This window comes from Rhodamnia argentea, chromosome 5 (genome assembly GCF_020921035.1).
Source record: "Rhodamnia argentea isolate NSW1041297 chromosome 5, ASM2092103v1, whole genome shotgun sequence".
In the NCBI taxonomy this organism is placed as follows: Eukaryota; Viridiplantae; Streptophyta; class Magnoliopsida; order Myrtales; family Myrtaceae; genus Rhodamnia; species Rhodamnia argentea.
The window spans coordinates 2,285,240-2,310,139 of NC_063154.1; the positions used below are offsets into that span (position 1 = coordinate 2,285,240).

General features: G+C 39.5%; 1 protein-coding gene across 7 annotated transcripts; it reads left to right on the forward strand.

The window, feature by feature from the left end:
* The first annotated feature begins 224 nt into the window (after positions 1-224).
* LOC115743713 (anaphase-promoting complex subunit 1) lies at positions 225-24,271 on the forward strand. Of its 7 annotated transcripts, none has more exons than XM_048278666.1 (37): positions 225-583; positions 1,583-1,646; positions 2,832-2,916; positions 4,173-4,459; positions 4,589-4,694; positions 4,785-4,945; positions 5,757-5,944; positions 6,116-6,185; positions 6,728-6,898; positions 8,112-8,602; positions 9,719-10,178; positions 10,569-10,907; positions 11,927-12,010; positions 13,288-13,380; positions 13,489-13,548; positions 13,733-13,831; positions 14,078-14,218; positions 15,735-15,815; positions 16,551-16,622; positions 16,944-17,015; positions 17,709-17,802; positions 17,905-17,987; positions 18,127-18,195; positions 18,334-18,411; positions 18,531-18,652; positions 18,741-18,901; positions 19,355-19,431; positions 19,505-19,618; positions 19,702-19,803; positions 20,386-20,526; positions 21,229-21,402; positions 21,824-21,887; positions 21,976-22,115; positions 22,198-22,346; positions 22,544-22,625; positions 22,950-23,048; positions 23,446-24,271. In XM_048278666.1, exons 1-37 carry the CDS (start codon positions 378-380, stop codon positions 23,833-23,835), a joined length of 5,469 nt encoding a protein of 1,822 aa, XP_048134623.1. In that variant the 5' UTR covers positions 225-377; the 3' UTR covers positions 23,836-24,271. The 7 variants fall into 7 exon arrangements, with proteins under 7 accessions (XP_048134623.1, XP_048134624.1, XP_030534487.1 ...); XM_048278667.1 differs by having other exon boundaries at positions 22,198-22,343; positions 22,547-22,625; XM_030678627.2 differs by having other exon boundaries at positions 18,127-18,183.
* Positions 24,272-24,900: the final 629 nt, after the last annotated feature.

The window sequence follows — 24,900 nt, forward strand, 5'->3', positions numbered from 1 at the left end:
CGGACTAGGTACTGTTCAGTTTCGGGCCGGGTCTCGCTATTATCAAATACGTTTTAATGGACATGAAGTACCCACGCAATCGTGGTTTACGAGTTCAGGCTGGGCTGGTGCGGCCCGAAGGATTATGGGCCCCTGGCGCAGGTACGGTCCGCCTGACAAAGGGGCCGGCCCGCCCGTTTGTCATCCCTGCCAAAACGGCAAACTTCAGTAGGGTTTCAATTCGAAACCCCCGCCACGCCATGTCCGAGTTTCCCAAAAATTGGCGGGACGGAGCAGATCACCAGCTTCACTTCACAGTCTCTCACGACACAATCTTGCGTGCCCTCGTTTGGGAACCCGAGTCGAGACGGTCGGGCTTGTGATCCAGCTCCGCGGCAATGTCCCCCGGGGTTCGGCATCTAAATGTCCTGGGCGAGTTCAAGCCCTTCGGTTTGGTGGCCGAAGCGCTTGACGGCAAGCCCCAGGACGACTCCGCCGACAAGTACGATTACTTCCTTTTCGACTCCAATGTCGCTCGAGAAGCAGGTAAAAGCGCCTCGACGAGCGGCTTCGGCGATCACGAGATTTTCATAAGAGGGAACAGGTAAATAGCAGTTCATTCGCCGGATCATTTTTTGCTTTTGGCGTCTCGGTGATGCTATTGAGATCGAATGTTGGATTTTGTCACAGTAATATATCGTCATTCTTAAAAAAGTACGCGACGGAAATGATGTTTCTTCGAGTTTACTCAATTGAATTATAATTTTAAAAAATAACTTGGGTATAACATATTATTTTTCAGGTAAGGCCAAGGTATAGGCTTAAATCATTTACCACATAAAATTTGGTACTTTGTCGTTAGTTCAGAAAACAGACAAGAGATGCAAGTTTATTGAAAATCACGCTAGTACCTGATCGGACCCAAAGGCCGGTACCGGTACATGAGAAGCACATTAAAACTGTCATCGTACTGTCCATATGTTTGGGAAAAGTGAAGTTAGGAGTGCTTTTAGTGTGTTTATGAGAGTGAGAGTTCCCACTAGCTGGCCCCTGAAGTGAAGGATCTTATTGATGACTACATTGATTTTGCTTGTTTCTCTGGCTTGTTCATATCCCTTTCTAAACCCGTATCTCCATCATCAACATCATGCTTGATGAATTTACTGGTAGAAAATCTTTTTTTCCCTAAAAGACGGGACATTCATGAACTCACAAATATTAGTGGTGGAGGAGTCCTGTATACGGAGGAAGATGACTCACTTGAGCTTTACAAATTTATCTGAGGAAATATGTCAGGCTAAGTAACGTATGCTCATATTACGATATACGTTTGAAAACGTTCTGGTGTAATATTACACTTTTCAACCCAATCAAATATTAAAAAACGGAACTCCGCTTTTTATTAGTGTTTAGGGAGTACTTCCTTTTGTTTTGGTCTTTCTGATGCTATGAATAGGGCAAATTTTTGGCAGTAATGCTGGCGTGTTTTTGTTGTTCTACTGAATTAAATGCTAAAAGGGAATTGGACACCTTGAGTTTTGCCACCGCTAGTACATAGAGCAGCAGTAATCTTACTTTTCTTTTTCTAACTTGCTGCGGACAGGATCATATGGACTACAGGTTCACGAGTTTATAAAAGATTCACAGTAGCCTCTCCAGTCATCACGGTATGTCAGATGTCTAAGCAATCAATATCATCAATACACTTGCTTATGTGCCTATGATGTCAACTGTCTGACTTTGCCAGACCCTTTTCATGTACTTCATAGTTCCCAGAACCCTCAAAAGAAGTGATTTTGGATCTAGAAATGTAGAGCACATAATAATTCAGCAAGGATTTATGCTTTGTGCTGTTAGGTCATGAAATTGATGGCACTGATACTCTTTCACCATGGAAGAGAGGGATGCAAAGTGGTAGTTTTGAAAGTAGAGGATGCAAGGTGGTGTTGGGGCGAAATGTGTGGAGGGTGTTTGATATTTTCTCATTTTATCACATAAAGGCCAGACTCTTTGGACTAGTATATAGGGATGACATCATTACTAATGTGCAATAAGGTGTCTTCTGATGACTAAGGCTCTCAAGATAGTAAATTTCAAAGGTTTTAGATAGTCTTGAACTGGAACTACAATCTACTTTTATTTCGACCCACGAGCTATTCAAGTCAACCCTTTTAATTGGATATAAGAGGGCAGTCATCCTTGTTGTCATAAGAAAATGAATATTCTTCTATTCTTTCCGTTATAAATTGTTTACTCAGGATGGACCTGTTTGTTGCTCCATTAGCTGTTTAACTTTCCATCCATTCCTAAATTTTATGGTCAGCGACACACAAAATAAAACCCGTATAAGTTTCACGAATTATAAATCATGTGTCCTTTAAGTCCTCAATCAGAGGTCTAATGCGACAAAGTTCTACTCGGCATTGGAACAATCCATGGATTAAAGCAACTCAGGTGAAGTCTCCATTGCACTAAGTTTGCAGTAATGAAAATGATTGATTGCGTATTCTCAGTCTACTCTGTGCTTCAGAGGGATAGCTATTGTTTCCTCTATTTTGCTTTACATTTCTTCCCCGTTGAACCACCTGCTAACTTTCTCTGCATATGATTTTGAGTTTCTATAATGAATTATTCAAATACCGTCTTAATCCTTCTCAAGATCTCTCATGTACTTTCTTTTGCTCAATTTTGCTTTATCTCCTATGGAGTCCATTGTTTTTTCTCTTGATCTTTATTGAATCTGCAGAGTTGATGTTATTTGACAGTTAATTCCTACTATCTTTCTGTTCCTATGAGAACTAGCTTTTTATCGCTAAGCATTTCTTGTGATTGTTGGTATTATTCAATTTTAGGCATGCTGGTGTCACCTGGGTGATATGGGTGAGGCGCTCCTCTGTGTCTTGCAAGCCGATTCTTTGACAGTCTATAATGCTTCAGGTCAGTAGGAAACGCTGTTCAGTAAATGTATTTCCTGGGGTCTGTTTGTTTCGAGGACTTTGGATATTGCTAGACAGTGTTTTCCAATGCAAATATTTTTCGAGGAAATGGTATTAACTTTTCATGTTTGGTGGGAATCTTCAAATGAGCTAGAACTCATTTTCCTATATTTGTAACAGCCTTCAGGAAGACCTTGAAAAATGTTTTTGGCAAATAATATGGGTTCATGCACAACCTAGGACCCCTCGGGGCTTGATACACCAACCCTTGGAGTCAGGACCTAGTTGTCGGGATTAGGACCCATTGAGGATGGTCCAGGAACCGCACCTTTAGGACCTAGCGGCTGGGTTAGGGGCCTCAGCCCCTGGACTTAGGACTCTGGGATTCAGTGTGGGGTTCTCGGTCAGCCTGCTTATGCTTGAATCTGGGCTCTCGAGGGCGTCCCTGGGCCCTCAGTTCTGACGGTTGGGGTCCCAGATCCTAGTTTGTATAGCCTAGGGTCTTGGATCCTGAAATTGGGGTCTTGGATTTAGCCCTTTGAGTCTCGGGTCTAGGTGCCAGGTCTTTGATCCAGCCCTTGGATGCTAGATGCAGGGTACAGGCTTTGGCTGTGGGGATTCTGGGTCCAAGAGCTGGAGACTCGGGTGAGGGGTCTGGCATTGGGTTCTGGGATCATGGATTAGGTCCTGGATCCAGCATTCAGGTGTTGGGATCTCAAGTTCGGTCTTGGGGTTCTCCTGTCCGAGCTCTGGGCTCGTGGTTCGGACATCATGCAATATGCATGAGCATTGCTTTAGAGGAGGTAGAGTTGGATTCTCTATTGAATTCCGGTTTTATAGAATGAAATATTTTTAGAAACTCACGTATAGACTTTTGTGATCACAAAGTATTTTCATTCACTAATTTTTCCTAGCAATGCCACTCATAGTATATTAGGTTCTCTATGGGATTGACTGCCAACATAAAAAGCAACTTCTTTAGAGGGTATTGTGGTAGTACATTTCAGATCCATGTGGCCTGGTTTGAGATGGCAATAACTGATGTTGCTCAATCAGAGGACAAATAGAAGTTTTAATCTTAATTTTGCAGATGTCCTTGCACATGTGAAGCCATAATGATATTCGTTGACGGCGACTAAGCCCATTTTTGAAAGCTTTACGAACTTTGTCTTCCCCCCTTCTAATTTGAATGATTGCCTCTATGGATCTTAAAGACTTCTTTCATTTTAAAATCCACTTTGGGTTCTTTTTGCATAGGTGAAGTCGTGACGATCCCCCTTCCTCAGTCCATCTCTTCAATTTGGCCTCTTCCATTTGGTTTACTGCTGGAGCAAGCTGCAGAAGGAGACTTCTCACATAACATCCATTTCTCATCATCAATCCTTTCATCTGGTGCTTGTGACACTTCGCACCCTAGAAGAGAAATTGGACATAGTCCGCAAAGTAATTTTAGTTGCATGAGTCCATTCGTTAACGTACTGAAGGGAGATACAGCTTTGTTGTCTTCACATTTGATTCTCAAGGATCCAATGGAAGATCCACAAGTATGATCTCCTCTTGAATTTTTCTGTTGTGGAAAACTTGTTTCCTTTATTTGATTATTTCAGTTTGCTGAATAATAGCTGTATCGTACTTCTTTCTGTTGCTAATTACTCTTTATGTCCATCGTCTAGTTTGTGTATGTTGAAGACAGAGGAAAACTTACCATAATGAAGGGTTATAACGAAAGGACTATATGGACCAGCGATCAAGTACCCTTGATGGCGTCATATAATAAAGGTTTCAGCACTAGTTTCCTTAACATCTATCTCTTTGTTGATATAGGAAGCTGATGGCCACTTGCGCTAATCATAATCAACTACTGTGCAGGAAAAGCTCAACACTCTTTATGGGTGGCAGAAGTTGTTAATCCTACTGCAGATGAGGCGATGTCTAGTTTGCCAGATGTAAATCCTGTGGGAGTTCAGCTGAAACAGTTCTCCTTCCACAGAATTTGGCAGGGAAAAGGTGCTCATGCGGCTGCTTGTAAGGTGCCAATTTTCTTATTGTTTTTTCAGAACAAATGATTCGTGAGGTAGTTTGGTGCCTCAAGCAATATCTTAACTTACTCAAACAATAAAAACTGGAGGATAGACTAAAAAAAGTATAGTAAATCAGTTGAAGAAGCCATTTGTCAACGACTAACTTCTGTCCAGTTCGCAGAAGTTACCCAAAAATTTCTGAACTTCTCTGTAGGGAATTTTCGGCATCCTTGTTTTCTTGGTCAATTATTTGGCTTATATAGTAACATGTGAATGCTTTCAAGACCATGCAGTACCTTGCTTTAGCTGCCTTTTTAGCTTCCTTGCTTGGTATTGGCCCGTGTGTCGGATCATCATGTTGCAAGAATTCTGAGGCACAGTTAAAATAGAGCAAATTGAGTCAAGGCATATTGATATTTGTCTGGCTGGTTAAATGTAGGTTTATCTCACCAAGAAAAGAAAATGTAGTTTTAGGTTGAATTCTTGATATTTAATATACCTTTAATTCTATGATTCTATAACTCGATCAAGTCGTCCATCCGTTTATCTCTTGGTTCTAAGTTTTACCCTGAGTGGTCTATCGTTCACTCCATCCTCGTGAGGTCTTAATGGTTGGAATTTTACTTTTTGAGCTCATGTTCGATGGAATATTCATTGACTCAAACATATTCTCCAGTTGTTTTTTTTTTGTTATGATCTTTGAGCATCCTATAAGCTATTGACAAAAGTTACTGTCCCTTCACAATTTTCAAATTATAAACCGAACACTCCTGTACATCGATGGTGCTTTCTATTGAGCCTTGCTGCCTCCTTGTTACAGGTTTTTATGGCAATTGATGATGACACAACTCCAATAATTTGTTTTCTTCTACAAGGACAGAAGAAGTTGTTATCCTTAAGGCTTCAAATTTATGAAACAAACAGCGACGTCCTTTTTGATGTCAAGCCCGACATGAGCTGGAGCATACCTGCTGTATCAGCTGCCCCGGTGGTTGTGACACGGCCAGGGTGGAGTACTCTCTCTGTGTGTGTGTGAGAGAGGGCATGTGCGAATGCGTGCGTGCTGGGGGTAGGGGTGGGGAGGGGAGGGTGCTCTGAGCGTGTGCGTGCATGTGTGAGTAGATCTTGGAACTTATATATGCTATAATATTTGAACTCATTTTTAGTTATGACTCGCAGAGTAAAAGTGGGACTTCTTCCTCATACGGACATTATTGTGTTGGCACCAGAAAACACCCTTCTTCTTTATGTAAGCTTCACGCATAAGTAGTTCATCTGAATTTTAGTGCTTTTTTCCCTGTGTATTTTGTAATTGACATGCTCAGTGCATGGGACTCTTCTGAAGAGCTGAAGGATATGGTCTTAAATGAAATGGTCTTTTGCGTAGATTGATCAGTATGATTACTTTTGCCTGATAGGTTTTGGTTCTTGGTTGTGATTTCTTTCTGAGCTCTGGAGGACAGTATTCTGTCCATAATCCTAGATAACCGTAGTAAGTAGTTTAGAGAGCAGGATAGCTAACTTCTTAATTAGCAGTGTAGAAAACTCGTGTAGATTGCTGACATACAAAAATTTTATGTAAGAAATCACACACAATGCTGCAGTTTATACCCCGCCTTTAAAGTATGGCTTATATGCTATCTGCACTTAAGAGTTGCTCTTGGGAGAATTTATTTGAGTTTCATGAAATTCTGGGCCAGCATCATGGAACTGTAGTGTGTCCGGGAGTTTGATGTTGCATGCTGTATGTGATACAGTGAGATTCCTAACTTAAGCTTGTGGTATTTGCAGTCAGGGAAGCTATGCCTATGTAGGTATTTGTTGCCTTCTTGTCTGAGTAGGTGTCGGCATCTGCATAACGTGGAGTTCTCAGCAAATGTAGCAGTGTCCCATGATGTAAAAATCGTTGGACTAGCAGATGCCGTTGAAGGGCGTGTTAATATAGTTATCAGCAATGGGCAGGTATATCAACATGCACGGAAAACTATCTCATTCACCTACTGTAGGTCCTTGAGTTGTAAGTTGACTACAGGTATTGCAAAAAACTGTGCTTGCGGGATACTTGCGAATTTGGGGTAGTGGGGTTGGGGCGCCTGTTTTTTTATTTTATTTTTAATAACCATTTCTTTTGGTTGGGGGTGGGGGAAGCTTTTTGCTGGTAGTGGGTTGGAGATAGCAGCTAAAAGTGTGCCTGGTATTGTGGGACAAGGCATGCACGGGTGGGTAATGGGGTCCATCCCCAACCAACCCTGTGCACTACTGACACAAAAGTCAGCCGCGAACATATTATGTCATTTCTTTTTCAAATTGCTGCATGTGAGTAAGGAAGAGTAAAAGGATCTTGTCAAACATCTATTTGTAAAAGTTTGTCAAAATTTGTGCTTTGGCAATGAAAACATTTCCTAAGTATGGTTACAATTCCTCAGGGGCACTTGGTGACAAGACTCTAGATAAAAGGACAATAGAAGTTTCACTACTTGTTTGGGTAAAAAATGCTGTAAAAATACTTATCCTATAGATCTATGTAAATGGGAATTAGTGCAATCTCTCATCAAATATATTATTAGTGTGCTTTTATAACGTGCTTTGTGATTTGTAGTCATTTTATGCCTGTCAATATTGCCTAGTAGGAGAAATGGAGTTGCTAATGCTTGTTTAGGTAAACAACATAGGGTTTATTTTGCTTTTGTCAGGTTCATCCCTTTCTTCCGCTAATTATTTCTACTTTTTGCATTACTTGTCTTTAAGCAAAAAGAAATTACTGGGTTGAAAAAGCCATGGTGGGTCAAATGGAAAGGGTAACTTGTCCCCTGCGCCAAATCTGGGTTTCCACATGGGTGCAGAAATGGGATAAAGAATCAAATAGCTACCCAGGCTCTGGGCCAGGGCAGATATGGGGGACAGGGACGGGGAGGGTATCCATCCCATCCAGAGGCTATACCTATTAAGAGTTCCTTTTGTAAGAGATACTACACTGCGCGTGTGCAAGTGCTATGTTTATTATCTTTTCTGCTTTTGCCAACAGTATATTAAGTAACTTTGAGCACTAGCACTTAAAAAGTCTTTTGTGGGGACTGCGTCTCTCATGTTATGTGTCTAAGAATTTGATGGTGCTGCCTATTACAGATCTAGGATTTCTCTATGAATTACTGATGATCAATGTTCTTCTGTTCAGATGTTTCGTTGTGCATTACGTCAAAGTCCTTCATCTTCATTGGTAAAAGATTGCATGGAAGCAATGACTGAGGGGATGATTTCTAGCCTCTATAATCATTTTCTCGCGCTTCTTTGGGGGGATAATGATGTAACCTACTTATCAAAGGCCAATTCAAGTGTTGACTCAGAATGGGTCTCATTTAGCAGCATAATGTTGCAAATGTGCAGAAGATCCACATCCATTTCAGAGAAACTTCCGGTTTCAACTTGTCAGTCATCATGGGATTTCCTTGTGAATAGCCAATTCCATCAAAATTACTGCAAACTGAGCTCTTTTACTGGAGCTTCCTCTCAAGATGAACTAGAGAGTCAGGCAGTAGAGTGCAGTAGATCGGTTACAGAAGCTAAGCCCACAGAAGATAACATATTTTACTCTGAGCTACTGGTGAAGAGTTTAGATTCTTTACATGCAGTATATGAAAGCCTCAAACTTGATAATCTGCGGAAGCTGTAAGTTCAGTCCTCAATAAACACATGGTGTGTATTTGGAACAACCTGATTTTAGCTTTTTTCTTGCCTTTTTTCTTTTGGCATTTGAGATTTGACATTTGTGCAACTGTGAACTAAACACCTTAAATATGTGATGATTTGAAGTCATTTAAGATATTTCATTATTATTGAATTTTTAAAATGATTTATTTTTATTCTCTGGGAAGGCCAAAATAGTATCTTCCGACATTTTATGAACCCTATTTTTGTAAGATGGCTTTTCTTTAGCTGAACCAAACAGTGTCCATCGTTGCTCATGTATTTTTCGTATTAGAATAATAGTTCCAGCGCCACTTCCTTTTTATGCAGCTGCACATACTGCATCAAATAGGATGTGGTTAAAGTGGTAAATTCTGTTTTGGGTGGCTTGTTAAGAAGTGAAGCCTGCTATGTGATGAAACGAGGGCGCTAGGGCATTTCTGGAATTGATGGTCTTTTCAATATAATGCAGTTGCAACTTTATATGGAAAGTGCTGTTACTTTATTTGAAAAATTCTAGCATTTTTAGGTCTATCAGAGTCTCGCAACTGCATTTCAGTTGTCAAAACTTATGACAAAGGCCATTCTCCCCTAATGATTTCAGTTTTTGAGTTCTTTAAAGTCCCTTGTCTCACAAGATGCGGTAAACTCAGAATTTACAGCTCAGTTAGAAGGTTTGCTTAATGCTGACTGTTATTTTTGTTCAAAGATAATAATTTTGGCAAGTAGAAGTTTTTAAGAAGCTATTATGTTTTTATCTGTTAATTCTGAAGTACCTACAGCTTCTTTGGAAATCTCTGTTGTGTGTGCATAAGTGATGGGTATGGCCAATCTCTGTTATTGCAACAATTGAATATACATCTTTTGCTTATCAAAAGTTTTGTCCGCATGTCCTGAACTGTGATGATTAATGCCTGGAATTTGGATCATTATCTTGACCTTTTTGCTAATGTGTTGAGTGTTATCAACTCTAAATTTTCTATATTGTGGTTTCTCACCTGTTGCTTCTTCAGTAAAATGAATTCCACTTTCGGTGTCTGAATATTAGTTTCTCCTATTTGTATAACTATGCAATCTTGATTTCGATGTTTTTTGCAGGGATTTGGAGCTTTTAGGAGTTCTCTTATGCAAAATTGCCAAGTTTTTGGGTGAGGAGTGCTATCTAGATCACTATGTTCGTGATTTTCCTTATCTCTTCAATAATCTTGGGATGCATAACTCTTCGTTGTCTGGAAGATCTCCACCCAATTTGTTCAGATGGCTTGAAAACTGCTTGCAACATGGTTTTAGCTCTGCTGATACCAATGATCTTCCACCTTTAGTTTGTAAAGAGGGAAGTTTTGCTGCAAGCCGAGCCAAAAAAATAGTTTCTTTTTATAGTTTACTATTCGGTGCCCAGCAGATAGGAGGTAATCATCCATGTGGAGTTTGCTGTAATGTTGCTATGGGATCTTATTCTACTGCTGAGGAGCATACTGTCTTGGCAATGGTCGGTGAAAAATTTGGACTGCAACAACTAGACAGCCTACCTCCTGGTGTGTCTCTTCCTTTGCGACATGTGAGTTATGCATCACGACTTCACACTTTTCCAATATCAAGTGCATCTTCTATGGTATCTTGCAACATAAACATGCTTGCAAAACCCTGTGCGGCTAATAGTATCTATTCGTCAGGCAAGCGTTCTTTAACGTCCCAGTGCTAAAAGCTGCAGCAAAGAACGTCAGAAATTTTAATGAAGTTCTTCCCTATGGGCAATTGCCACTAGTTTCTGCATTTGATCATGAGATGGATGTAGAGTTCTTGGTTTATTGACTGCTTGTAACAGTTTTTCATCCTCCTATTGGGGCTTTGCGGTGGCATCGTTACCGACATCCCTTGAACTTCTATTGATCATATTCATTGGATGTGTATTATTCCTGATTCGTGACGTTTAAATTGTGCTATTCAGGCTTTGGACAAGTGTCGAGAATCTCCTCCTACTGACTGGCCTGCTGCTGCTTATGTTCTTCTTGGTCGGGAAGATCTTGCCCTTACTCGTATAGAGCAGCCATGCAAAGCGAGTGTACAAGAAGCACAAGCAAACGAGAATTTGATTGAGATGTCCACTCCCTACATGCTTCATTTGCATCCTGTGACAATTCCAAGTGTAATTTTTGATTCATTTGGTTCGGAAAATGCTAAGTTTGAGGATGCAGATTCGACTGATGGATCTGTCACAGATGGTATGGAGCATATCTTTACTTCTTGCATTCAGTTGCGGTATGGCCGGGATTTGCGGCTGAATGAGGTTAGTTTTTTGTTTAGTGATTGAACCAGTGTTGGTGTGAATTCGCTGTTTTAATACATGGTAGTGATCGCTCTTTTTACCCGGGGGGGGTTGATTTGTATTGCTCATTCTGACTCTTCTATGGATTGTCATTAACAGCTTTGATAACTTGAATACTGTGAAGCACTTCACCTATCTCCTAGGGTTGAATTGTATGTCTGTCCTTTTTCTCCTTCGAGTTGAAGGCAAAGGAGGCTAGTAACAATTGAAGTTACAAATAGTGAAGGACATAATTTCTCTTACTCAATTACAATACTCAAATCTTATAGGCAATGCTCATCTTTTGGGTGATTTAGGTTTAGATAATTTGTGTTTTTGTAGTTTTCAGTTTGGCTATTATTAGGAAGTCCATCTTAAAAGCTTAAGCTCATAGGTAGAGGGAGACCACATGAATATAAAGAGCATTTAGGACCCTCAATTGATGTGGGACATACTTCAACACCTCCTCTTACGTGCAAGCTGAATTACGAGCGGCACTTGGAATTTTGACCACCCACATTCACGAGAGGGAGACCACATGAAAGAGTATTTAGGACTAGTTGTCAACCGATGTGGGACATACTCCAACAGCTACATTCAACTAAAAAAAATCCTTCCTTTGGTTATTGGGTGTGATAAATGTTTTTTCATGTGATAAGTAAATAAGCTCGTTAATAGGATCATGAGCTAATGTCAGAAAAAAAGACATAAGATTTCAACCAAGGCTAGTGCCAGATGACTTATCACTACATATCTAAAAATATTAAAAGTGTTAAAGGAAAGCAGAGGTGCCCCTGCTCATATCTGAAATTTTCATTTCATCTCTGCTTCGCAGGCCTCCATGAGAATATAGGAAGTGTGGCATTAATCGCACCTTTGCTCTTGAAGTGTTCGTTGGCAACTTCTTCATTTTAACTGTTTTCGCTAGGATGGCATCTCAATTCTAAATGTGGTGGAACTTAGATTTGATGGGATCTTGATATTTCTTCTTTTTCCATCAGGTTAGGCGTCTCCTCAGCTCTGCAAGACCCGTGGCAATTCAAACATCTGTCAACCCTAGTGCTTCTGATCAGGACCTCCAACAGGCATATTTTCTTCTTTTGAAATACTTCTGCATTGTATATGTCATATGAATTACTAGTAGCAATTAGAGATGTAATCGAGGCAAATAGATATAGCTAATTGCTTGAATGCTCAGAACTCAGTTTGATCTTGATTGGGATATATTTTCAGAATACTAACTAGACTTGAAAGGGTAGAAAAGTTTCTTTAGAATTAAGATTGAGACTTGACTCACTTTAATTACATTTAAAAACCAAACCAAGACCAAATTGGCTTGAGTCAAGTCACTGGCCAATCTAATACGAGCAAAATTTGCCTATGATAATAACACATGGTTTTCCTGAACTATCCAGATGATGATCCAAATGGTTTTGCCTCAAAGTCTAAAGATACACTGACTGCATCTTTGAGGCTACTCAAATGCAAATCTAGCAACCTTCATACGCAAGCTCATCTAGGAAGAATTGAGCAGTGGCTATCTGATATGGGCAGCAAACATGACATTAGAAAGCAACAGAAAGGGCATCATGAGGCTCCCACATTGTGGGTTATGGGGAGGATTAGATGTGTGCGCCTTTCCCCTAATTTGCACACTGTTTCCCTGAATTGAAATGTGTGACCTTGGCAGAGAGAGCGATTTGAGGAAAATGACAGAGTGTCGAAAATAAGTTTAGGCTAAAGAGGTTAAAGTAAACTCAATCTTGTCGCCAAAAAAGAAGGAAGTAACCCCTGTGTTGGATCCAGAGACCTTGTTCAAATATCCACAAGGAAAACAAAAGTACTCTCCGAAATTACTTCTACATCAGCACCTTAATAATGAAAAGGAGTTGAGTGGTTACTAATTGGTGCATCTAGTGTGTGCTTGTTTCTGAGATAGTGAGGAGAGTGGGAGGGGAAGGGGGCTGCCTAAAGGAAGAGATTGCTTGATACATTGATGTTTAGATTAAGTATAGTCCAAACCTACCCACTTGCTTAGGCTTATGACTCGCTTGAGTTGGGAATTTTATCAGGCCAAGGGCCAAACAGCTTGTTAATCTATTCTAGTTTAGCTTGACCTTGAAAGCTGAGTAAACAACTAATGAACCCAAATAGCTGATTGGTTGTATGACTAGTTGGCACCAGCACTTGTTTTTACATGTTGTATGCTTTCCTGTATCATTACCATTAGATTATGCTATACATTTGTCACCATTCTTGGTCTGGGGAACATTTATAATGTGGTTGTCCATATTCTCCAAGAATTACAAATTGTAGATAGTCCGATAAATTGCTCATATTCTGCTCTTCTTCCCAATTGAAGGCTCAGTTATGGCAGCTTGCACAAAGAACCACTGCTCTTCCCATTGGTCGTGGCGCATTCACTCTTGCCACTATTCATACGCTATTGACTGAAGTATAGCACATTTCTTGTGGTGACTATATGTTCCATTTTTATCAGCTTCAGTTGAAGTTTATGAATGTTCGTCTTCTGCCCTCAGAGAAGTTTATTCCATTCTTGTAGGCCTTTACAGTGCCAAAGCTTGTTTTAGCCGGTCGATTACCTGCCCAGCAGAACGCAACTGTATGTACTTGTTATACTCTTTTGATGAGATGTGCTTTAGAGTTTTTTTTCTTCCCAATGACACAGGAAAAGATACTTTGGCAGGATGTATCTAGTCAAACTTTCTTCTGATTGGCTTTCTTTCCTTGCCATGTGTTTGATTGGGCCCTTGCTGTCTCTTCTTGCATGTTTTGACAATTTGCAGGTGAATCTGGATCCAAACATGAGGAATATACAAGAACTTAAATCTTGGCCTGAGTTTCATAATGCTGTTGCCGCTGGTCTAAGGCTGGCCCCGCTTCAGGTATCCATCTCTGAAATTTGATTTGCTTATATATGTTATGAAACATCGGCTAGTAGTTCTTTTTATGTTTTAAGTTGGTTGTTTAGCTTATTCCTGAATTGTAATTTAAAGTAGCTTATGAGGCATCTCTAAATCACTATGGTGGCTTTTTGGTCCTACATCGCAATGCAATATTGACCCTTTTCTTTTGCAAATATGCTGTCTATGTTTCTACTGCATCTGATGAGGGTATTTTATTTCAAATAGGGAAAAGTGTCAAGAACATGGATAATATATAACAAGCCCAAAGAGCCAAATGCTGTACATGCAGGTCTTCTTCTTGCTTTGGGACTGCATGGATATCTACGTGATTTAAGTATCAGCGACATATACAAGTATTTCTCACAGGTGCATGCTCCTTGAGATTTATTCACTCTTATGCTTGTACCTATTTCACTTTGGATTGAAGTACTTGACTATTTTAAAATGGCTGTTCTTTTTTTAGTATGGAAGATCCATGTAGCATCTATGCTCTTTTTTTCTTAGGTAAACAATCTTTGTTAGAAATTGGTTTTATAGACAAAAATCAGTCATCAAACTGATTTATCATCATAGGTAATTAGTTCCTTGATTCTGTATCACCATTCACTGCTTGTACTTTCACGTTGGTCTTCGTGAGCATCTCCATCCTATATTCTGCACCCTTCATTATGATCCACTCGAATTTCAGTTTTGAGGGTTTATTCTTCTGCTACTCTGTCTTTGAGAACGAGGTTCATCGTTCTGTTTCGATTTGAGTCGTGTACTTTCATGCTTATCGGGGCTTGGCTTATAGATGCTCACACTGATGCAGTTAGATTTGTTGCTTTTTTTTGTTTTTCTGATGCCTAGTGACCACATCTTTAACCGTAACAACATTTTCCACATATAAGTTGATCACCATTTAGTGCCATCAGAACCAACTAGAGGTCGATGATGTCACTTCTGGCCTGAGTTAAATTGGTCACTCAGATGTTTCGCTCAGGCACCACTGCTACAGAAAAATTTCCGGAGCCAATTTGGCCCCGAGAGTCGCTTTGTCCTGGCCAATCAACTTCGGCTAAACCATTGGAGCTGTTCTTTCCCCATGATAGAATGTTGTTCAGACTGCCACATTATTCAGGCACCATGGGCTCTGTTCCTGACAAGCCTTTCATGCATTAATTAGTTGTCAATTTAGGCATTCTGCTTGAAGTCATAGCTGCCTAAATCATTTGCCTCCATTGTTGATTTGCTGGTCTAGTTGTTGATACAGATATAGTGCTTTTTGACTCCGATGTTTCCAAGCAGTGAAATTTCCGTGCAAAGTTCATAGGACCTCATTGTAGGAGCTTTTTGCGTGGTGGAGGTGGAATGTTTCGTGTGGGTATTTTGGGCACACTGCAGGCTGTAATCTGTAAAATTAATGGAAACTAATGGTTTCATTTTGAAGCGTTTGGACTTGACAAAATGAAACTGTGGGAAAGTTTTTGTGGCAAATTGAACAATTTAGAGGGGTTTATCTAGTTTCTCCAATCTGTTCGATTATTGCTTGGACAACGGAACCATTTTTCTCCAATTTCTCTGATTATTTATTGTCCTATTATGGAGTATAGAGAGTATAATCCGCTTATGGTTGCATTTCAACCATCTAATCACATAGGACATCTCTCCAATTTTTTTTTAAATTCCCCTAGAACTTCTGCGATTCATAAGGTTGCGCTCTTTCTTGTTCAACCTACAATGTATGATTGATTTTCTTCAGTATCAATATTGGTATAGCTGTCTTGTATTTTCAACTCTTCTGATGATGTTGTCTTTTGTCCTTGTCATCTGTCTATTTGTAGTTGTCTGGTTATGTATTCCGCTAAGTTCTCTTTTCTGTTGTGATACTTCATGCATGTAGGACCATGAAAGCACTACTGTGGGAATAATGATGGGCTTGGCAGCTTCTTATAGAGGGACAATGCATCCAGCAATTTCAAAGGTGAAATCTTTTTCCTTGCACCATTTTACTACTGCTCACTTATTTCATCACCCATATTGATGTCTATCAGATTCATTGAAGTGCATCTTCATCTCGAAATATAATCTAAGTATTCCATCAATCTTGGAGGTTATTGTTGCCAATAGCTGCATGGTGGTTCTGAGGTCTTGAGATGTTCTCCCATCCCCAATTTATTTTGAGATTTTAGAGCAGTTTGAGCTTTTAATACTTGGAAAAAGTCAAAGTGATGTTGGGAGAACCCTAACAGGGGCATTGATACTTTGGTCGGAGAAGCAAAATATCAAAAAAAGAACAATAAAAAGCTGGAACAGAGAAATCTTATTCTGGGTTTTAGTAAGAATCAATGATATTTATTGGATGAATATGTAATGACAAGGTGACATAAAGGCCTATTTAAGGGTTGCAGATGTGAGACAATCTCAACGCTTGATCTAGCATAATTTGCTTTTGATTTCGACCATTGGAGCTCATTAAATTTCACATGACTATCACGTGACCACTTATTAACCCTAATAGCCCTTGTAAAGACTAAATAAAGAGAAAACACTATAAATACTAGAAAATAGGATGATGCTGCTGCATCACAAAGTTACGCTGTAGTTTACAAGAAAAGAAGTCTGTGGAGCTATATTTACTGTTCAATCAGTTATTAGGTTACAAATCTCTTTTTGTTAAGAGTTACATTCTCTATATGACTGGCCTTTTGTATTGCAGGTTCTTTATGTTCATATACCTGCTCGGCATCCATCATCTTTTCCCGAGTTAGAGTTACCAACACTTGTGCAGGTTTGCACCTTGATGCAGTTACTATCAGATAATTTATCAACGTATGTGTATCCTGGCATTTTGCGAATTAAATGTCTCGATGCTCTGGCAGTTTTGTGAATTGTACCCGTTGGAATATTAGCATAAGGGTGTTAAAGTTCTCTCATCCGTTTCCTTTCTTCAGTTTTTAGTTCCTATTTCTGTCTTTTCTGTGAAAAAGATCCATATTAAGGTCGTTTCTGCGTAATGCGGCTAGCTAGCAAACTATTTCAGATTTGTTACTCCAAAGAATTAGTTCAAATGCTAATCGGAACTTCATACTCTCTTCATTTGACTCTGAAGTCAGCAGCACTTATGTCAGTGGGGCTTCTTTTTGAAGGTTCAGCACATCCACAAACAATGCAAATTCTTTTGGTATGTTCTTTTGTTTTGTTCTAGTACTGACATATCTATATAATCTAGCTAGTCTATGTTGAAGTTGATTGATTGCCTTTCTGATAGTGTGAAATTGGACTGGTTTTTATACAATTAATTATGCATGGTCTTACTGAAGTTTTTACTGCCTCTTGCTATTGTATGTTGTAACAGAATGATTTTGTCCTCTAATCACTATAGTCAGATAGTTATGATGGCATTATGTTTTCAGCCAGTGTTGCTTGACCTCAAGTAAGCATACTGCACAAGTATCGTGTATATAAGTGAATTAAAGTTAATTATGGATACAATGCTTGTTGTCTTTATTTGTCGCTTAATGTCCACATATAACAAAGTATGTTACCTGAGATTATGCTAAACCGGTATCTTCGACTATGATTGCAGGAGCATTCTCTACCATGTTTTGTAGACCCCACTAGGTTGATACCCCTCTGTATGTCAAATTCCCATTGCTTGTTTGAGCTTTGGCTGTAAATGTTGGTAGACAGTTGCATATTCTTGCTTTATGCTATCAGAAAGTAGTACATTGCTACCTGTGAAATTGTTAATCTTTGCTTTGATCAGGCCTTTTGAAATGTGGCCTAGCTTTGTCATACGATGCTAATAACCAAAAGATAATCCTATCAAAGCATCTGCTATCATTGCATGACCTGGTTGTCATAAATTATGCAGAGTGAAATAGGTCGAAGAAGTGGTGGAGACAATGTGCTTGAAAGAGAGGGTTATGCCGTCTCTGCAGGGTTTTCATTTGGTCTTGTTGCGCTTGGTACGTGGTGTCATGTCAAATTTAGCAAGTTACTTTTTTCTTTGCAACCTCAGTCAAATAATGGTTTCCCCATGCACCTAACATTCTATCATTGAATTCAAGGGCGTGGCCTGGACATGCTTGGATTTGTGGAAACTTTGCTTGATAGACTGTTTGACTATATTGGTGGCAAAGAACTTCACAATGTATGTACATACTTTTGTCCTATGAATGGTCAGATAAAATTATGGATGTAAAGATCTTCAATGAATTTGATCCTTGTATTTCATGAGATATTTCTCCATGATTTGTCTAATAAGTAGTTGAATGTTTTCCTAATTTCAGGAAAGATCTTATTTGTTGACACCCTTAACAGAGGAACACAATCGGGGATTTGGGCAGGTTACTCCAGCTGTTAAGTCAGCTTCAGATTAGAATCTGTTTTCATGATACGATTGTATAGGCTCCAAGCGGTGTCTTAAGATAACTAATGCTGTCATCACTTCCTCTTATATATATATATATATATATTGTTTCCTAATGTTATCATAGATGATGGATACGGCGGCATTCAATGTTGATGTGACTGCACCTGGGGCTATTGTTGCCCTTGCTCTAATGTTCTTAAAGGTACTTTCTGTTAAGTTGTAGAAGCAGTCCTAGTTGCTAGGATATGGCAACATAACATCTTGCTTATCGTGTTTATTTTACCTTGTATCTTCTAAGGAGTTTTTATATTTCTGTAACAGACTGAATCCGAGGTGATTTTATCTAGGCTTTCAATTCCTTGCACACAGTTTGATTTGCAATATGTAAGGCCTGACTTCATAATGCTTCGAGTTATTGCTCGAAACATGATCATGTGGAGCAGGTAACTTTGTTTGAACGAGCAATTCTGGAGTTAAAGTGCAATTGTTCTTCTCTAGAGATACTCATGGTGATAAATATCTGTCATGTAGGGTTCATCCTTCCAAAAAGTGGATTGAGTCTCAGGTGCCTGAAATAGTGAAAATTGGTGTTGAAGGCCTTCGAGAGGATGTTGGGAATCTCATGGAGACTGATGTAGAGGCACTTGTTCAGGCATACATAAATATAGTAGCTGGAGCATGTATTTCTCTTGGTAATATATTCTTCTCTGGATATGCAGTTTTGTATTTTTGTTGCTGGGATACGTTAAAATCAGCTGTCAGATCTTCAAGCAGTATATAAGCATAATGAACTTTGCCTAGAAAAACTAAAGCAGCCAAAGGACGCCAAATTAGATTATTGATTCTTTAGTAAGGTCATAATGTCTTCTCTATTGTTTTGTCCAGTGTCTCTGTTGTCTGTTTCTTTATGCTGTATATCTTGTAAAGTAGATCTCTAAAGTCTTGCGTGACTGGCTTGTGCTACTTGTCTGCATTTTCCATTTTACTTGCTTTCTTATAGCATTGTTGTTTTTTGAGTGCTTTCTTAAGCAATAATTAATACCCATCAGCTTCCAATCTAAAAAAGAAAAGAAAAGATAAAGAAAAAAGTCCAGAGCGAATACATCTTCTTTTCATTGACTTGTTTTAGCATTCGCTGTGGACAGGTCTTAAGTTTGCTGGTACCATGGATGGAAATGCGCAGGAGTTGCTGTATGAATATGCAGTCTACTTCCTAAATGAGGTTTGAAATCGTGCTTGGCTGTAATCACATGAGGACTATATCTATGATTTTTAACTTATGTTTGATGCTACAGATGAAGCCTGTTGCTGCTACTAGTGGAAGCAACTTTCCCAAGGGGCTGGCCGATTATGTTGATAGGGGCACACTGGAGATTTGTCTTCATCTTATTGTGCTCTCTCTTTCTGTGGTGTGTTGCTGATTTTTCTGTACCGACTACCTTCTGTTCCTGAATTTTGCCATTTCCCTCTTACTAACGTGGTGGATGACCAGGTGATGGCAGGTTCTGGACATTTACAAACGTTACGCTTATTGAAATTTCTCCGAGGACGAAATTTAGCTGATGGTCATTCTAATTATGGAACACAGATGACAGTAAGTTTGTCCCCTAGTTAGTTGTGTTGAAGATTGTTTAATTTGATTGTCAGTAATCTGTAATTCAGATTCGTGTATCCACAAAGCATTATGTTTTCATATTGGTGTATGTCGAATAACACATCCCAAGTAAAAATATCATATGGTGATGTATCAGTGGACTACCTCGTCTATAATTTAGTAAATTAGGAGGCAGAACAAAAAAGGAAGAAGTTTGCACGGTTCTGAAATTTTCTGCTGAGCTTTCGTCTCGTCATTAGTTTGTTGATACATGACAATGGAGGTTTTTTGCGCGATGTTTCTATATGGTAGTTGGTGCTCTTTTGATATTAAATTTTACATTTGTTTGGCAAAAAGCTTCAAGAATCTCTGCAGTAAGTTTTTAGACGCAAGTGTATTTGATCTTTCTTCCTGGGATGAGTTGGATCGGGTATCTCTATCCTCCAAATCTGCTTGCCATAGATTTATCCCTATAATGGCACAATGGTCTGTCCATGAAAGTCAAGTGGAGAAATTTCCAGATTGATATCGTTCCGCTCTAGATTTTACCTAATAGCTTGACCAATTTCATCCTCATTTTAGATAAGCTTGGCTCTTGGCTTCTTGTTTCTTGGGGGAGGTATGCGCACATTTTCTACTAGCAACAGCTCGATTGCTGCTTTGCTGATTACCCTCTATCCAAGTTTGCCTGCTGGACCAAATGATAACCGTTGCCATCTTCAGGTAATTAGAGTAGTCTATTACTTATTCTCCCAAGAAATTACAAAATCATGTTATGGTATTTTTTTCCCTGAAAATGCTGACTTGAAGACCTCTGCTCGTTTAGTTGCATTTTGTTTCACTTGAAGGCTGTACGTGTTAAATTGCATCTTGTGTCAAGAGTTTTCGGGCCAAATTTTTGCATGACTTGCAAATTTCCATCTGTAGTGCTATTTTTAGCTAGGGGTGTCAATGGGCCGGGTATAGGCCCGGCCCAAAACTAAATAGTACCTAGCTCGGCCCGGCCCGAGCCCGAATTACATATGCCCCAACTTTTCGGGCGGGGTCAGGTCGGGTAGGATTCTTTTTTTTCTTGTTTTTTCTTTTTTTTTTTAGAATCAAAAGCACTTGACAAGCTTGTCGAATGAAAGAATATAAAAAAGGAAAAACGAAAAGAAAATAAATTAAAAAGAAAACGTGGGTGTCAAAAAAGCCGGCCCGGCTTGAGCCTTACACGGACAGTACCGAAGCCTGGCCCGAAAGGCCCGAAAATTTGGTGAATTTTTGGGCCGGGCCAGGCCGGTTCGGGTCGGGCCGGCTCCGGGTTTTTTTACACCCCTAGCGTTGTCCATTAAACCCAGTTTTCCTGCTGTTCTGACTGAAGTGTGAATTTTGCTGTTTGTCACAATATCAAGTGATTTTTCATGAAGTGATGGTCTTCTCCAGGCATTCAGACACTTGTATGTTCTAGCCACAGAAGCTCGCTGGATTCAGACAATCGATGTTGACACTGGTTTGCCCGTTTATGCTCCTCTTGAGGTCACTATAAAGGAGAGCGAAAATTATTCGGAAACTAGTTTTTGCGAAATTACCCCTTGCATTCTACCAGAGCGTTCTATTGTAAGTAGTTCTAAAACTTGACCTCGTCAATAAAGGCAACTGTTTCATTTTTTCACCCCCTCATCAGACACCATATTGGGGCTTAACGTGCCACTCTTCATGCTTCTCGTGGCCTTGGTATTTTTCCTAGAGTCTAGTATTGTCAAGTAACTGCTGAATATTGCATAGTTTGCCAAGCTTTTCATCTGTTTCAATTGTTATAGTGGATATCATTGTGGTAGTTTCTGTAGAGCGGGTTTGTAATACCTAAGCACCATGGGAAGACCTTGAAATGGTTGGTGATTCCTGCATGTTTCTTCACAAACCAAAAAAATAAAAATAAATAAAGGATACAAAATCGGTGATTTCTGTCCAATCCTCTGTGCTCATTCATAACTGGGTAATCTGTAACTTATCAGTCTGTTAACTTTTTTCATTGCAGTTGAAATCTGTCCGTGTTTGTGGCCCTCGATATTGGACTCAAATCATAAACCTTGTACCTGAAGGTGGCTGGATACTGCCCTGTAATTTCTCTTGTTCGTTTTCTCTAGTGAATTCATATATCTCATGATTTAGTTTCTATTAACTTAAAAGAGAAACCATGGTGGACATATGGTGTGAAGAATGACCCCTTCAATTCGGGGACCCTATACCTTAAACGAAAGGTCGGAGCTTGTTCATATGTGGATGATCCCATAGGGTGTCAGTCGCTGCTATCTCGAGCAATGCACAAGGTCATTAAATCATTTTCTCCCTTCCATTCCTTTCATGTGAATTGAGCTGTGCTTGGCATCAAGCTGCCTTTCTCTAATGTAGGTTTTTAGTATGACCAATTCGAGAGCAAGTAGTGGGGATTCTGCTGGAAATTATATCTCTGTTGATCAGTTAGTCAGTACATTCTCATCAGTGCCCAGTTTGATTGCTTTTGCACAGCTCTGCCGTGACCCATCTTGGAATAGCAGGTAAGTGTGCGGTTTTCCATCAGATGATCCTAAAATTTTAAAAAAGAAGCAAAAGAGAAAAACAGTTATATGACTGGTGTTATGCTGGGAACTGTAAACTGTGGATCAGTATTGCTCGCCCAAAAGTCCATTCTACTTTTGGTCCCTAAGCCATGCATCGTACTTGTCTTATCTATCCTAATCAATTACAATGTCTTCTGCAGACCAGATGTTGATTTCCAAGAGTTTTGTCTGCAAGTTCTATTTGAATGTGTGAGCAAGGACAGACCAGCCCTTTTGCAGGTAGTAAGCTACCTTGGAAAATTCACCTTAAAAAAGATTTACCTCGGAAAGAGACAGTTACTCGCTTAATACATTCATAGATGGTTGATTTCATGGCTAGGTTAAATGTGGTGCCACAGGGGGCAAATGTATCTTGCTTTTGATATTGTACTTTCCAAGCAGTGGTTATTGAAATCATATGTATGATATTTGAGGTGGAAACAAGGTTTTTTTCCTTCACTCAGAGGTGGAACAGTGGTTGGCTTTTGCGTCTCATTTTACTTGTACTATTGCTGCTTTAAAATGATTTTCATCTCCTCATAATTATCTATCAACATTGTACAGGTCTATTTGTCATTGTACACAACTATGGAATTGATGGCTGACCTGGTTATGAATAATCGTGATGTTTTATGTGATTCAGTCTCCGTCTCAAGTTTAAAGGTAAGGCATTTAATTCCTGGTTCATTGTTCAGATTCATCTCAGGAAGGACAAAAGGTTAATTAATCGGACAGGAAGTACATCTGATTCAAGAATTCACCAATGATCGTGTGCACGTTAGCTCTAGGTATCATCTGATGCATAAACTTGCTTGTATCATTGTGCAAAGAGTGGACTGCTCAATAGTAAATGAGGACAAATCAGGGGCATGAAACACCCTCTGTATAACCATAAACTGAAGTATGTCAAGCTAAAATCCCTTTTCATGCTAATCTTCAGAAACAAAAAATTGATTTCTGGTGCTGGCAATAGGCCTATTGGTGTAATCTATGTACTGTTCTCTCCTGCACATTTTGTGATGTGCACTTCAAATGTTTCTCACTGGCCTTTTCTACGCAGCTTGCTCTTGCCTACACTCAGGCATCATTAGGTGGAAAGCTCACCAATGCAAGAGGCAGTGTTGTTCAGTCCATTTTTATAGGTTCACTTCGAAAACGGTTGGAAGATCTCTTCAAATGTTCTCGGCATTTGAGAGATGATTTGCATAGTTACTTGAAACTGGGAAGGTGGCCCGCTGATGGATCTGATGGAAAGAGAAGGTCGATAATCCTTTCCTGGTATCTCCAGTGGTTTGGCGTACCTTCTCCATCTGCTGTGGAGAAAGCCGTGAAGAAAGTGAATGCAAAGTCAGTATCATCATCATCTTTGGTTCCATTACTGCGGCTACTATTGCCAAGTACTCACATCAGTGCTCTCAGTGAGATAGGGAGGCTTCTATGCTCCTCATGACGAGTGATTGAAGCATTTCTCGTCAAGCTTAAGGAGTTCTCATCATGAGTTGCCGCTCTTCCATTTTGTGGTTTAGCACATCGGTGCAGCATTCTACAATCATCTTCATACTCAGGCAAGCAAACGGCAGTCTTTGTCATTTGTGCATTCTTGGATAGTCGAAATCGGGAGGCAGCAAAGGAAACCCCGTTGTTTCCAATGCCCAAGAGTTTAGCGGGCAATCCATGTCACGCTTGTTGTACGACACTGGCTTTATTTATAGCTACCAGATGCTTGTATAGTAATGTGAGGGAAGATCTGGCAGTTCTTTTCCGGTTTCTTATGTATAACTTATTGTACCCACAAAAATGTACTTGTAATTGGACAGATTTCAGTTAAGCAAGGTCTTGGATACATGGCCAAAAGAGGGTTCCTAACGCATTAACTTAAACGCAAAGTCAGCTTTACTGCTATTAATTAATGCCAAATGTAAAATCTGAACTTGTATTGTGCACCGTGGAGATTAATTCAGCGATAGCAGCATCAGCGGCATTTCACTCAAATTGGGTGATGAAAAGAAAACAATTTCTTTGGCCAAAGCACAAAGGGTAAAAAAAACCCAATAAAATGCTTTAAATGCGGTGCATTTGTGTGTCCATGGTAAATGTGGCGAACTTGGTGAAATTTCCCGAAAGTAATAATGTTACTCAGTTTTATTACCTTCTTTCTAGATGAGAAATTGCTAAGTCAGACCCATTGTTGCTATTGATGCATTATTCGTTAAATATCTTTTCTCAAAAGAGCCTTAAAAAAGAACTAATAATCCATTTTGTAAAGTTGAACAATCAGAATCGATGCTTAGAGGGTGTCTGTTTTTAAGAAAATTGGCTTCTATGAAATGATTTTTCAAATTTTCATGTGTTTAATTCGCCGAATATTGATAACTAATATAAAATGATGAACTCTCAGGCTGCGTTTGGTTTGGTCGTCCGAATTTGAATTGGGATAGGTTACAATAAGTTGGATTAGAAATCCTTCAAATATGCTTGGGGTTGTGGAAAATCCCATCACATGTTTAGTGCAATT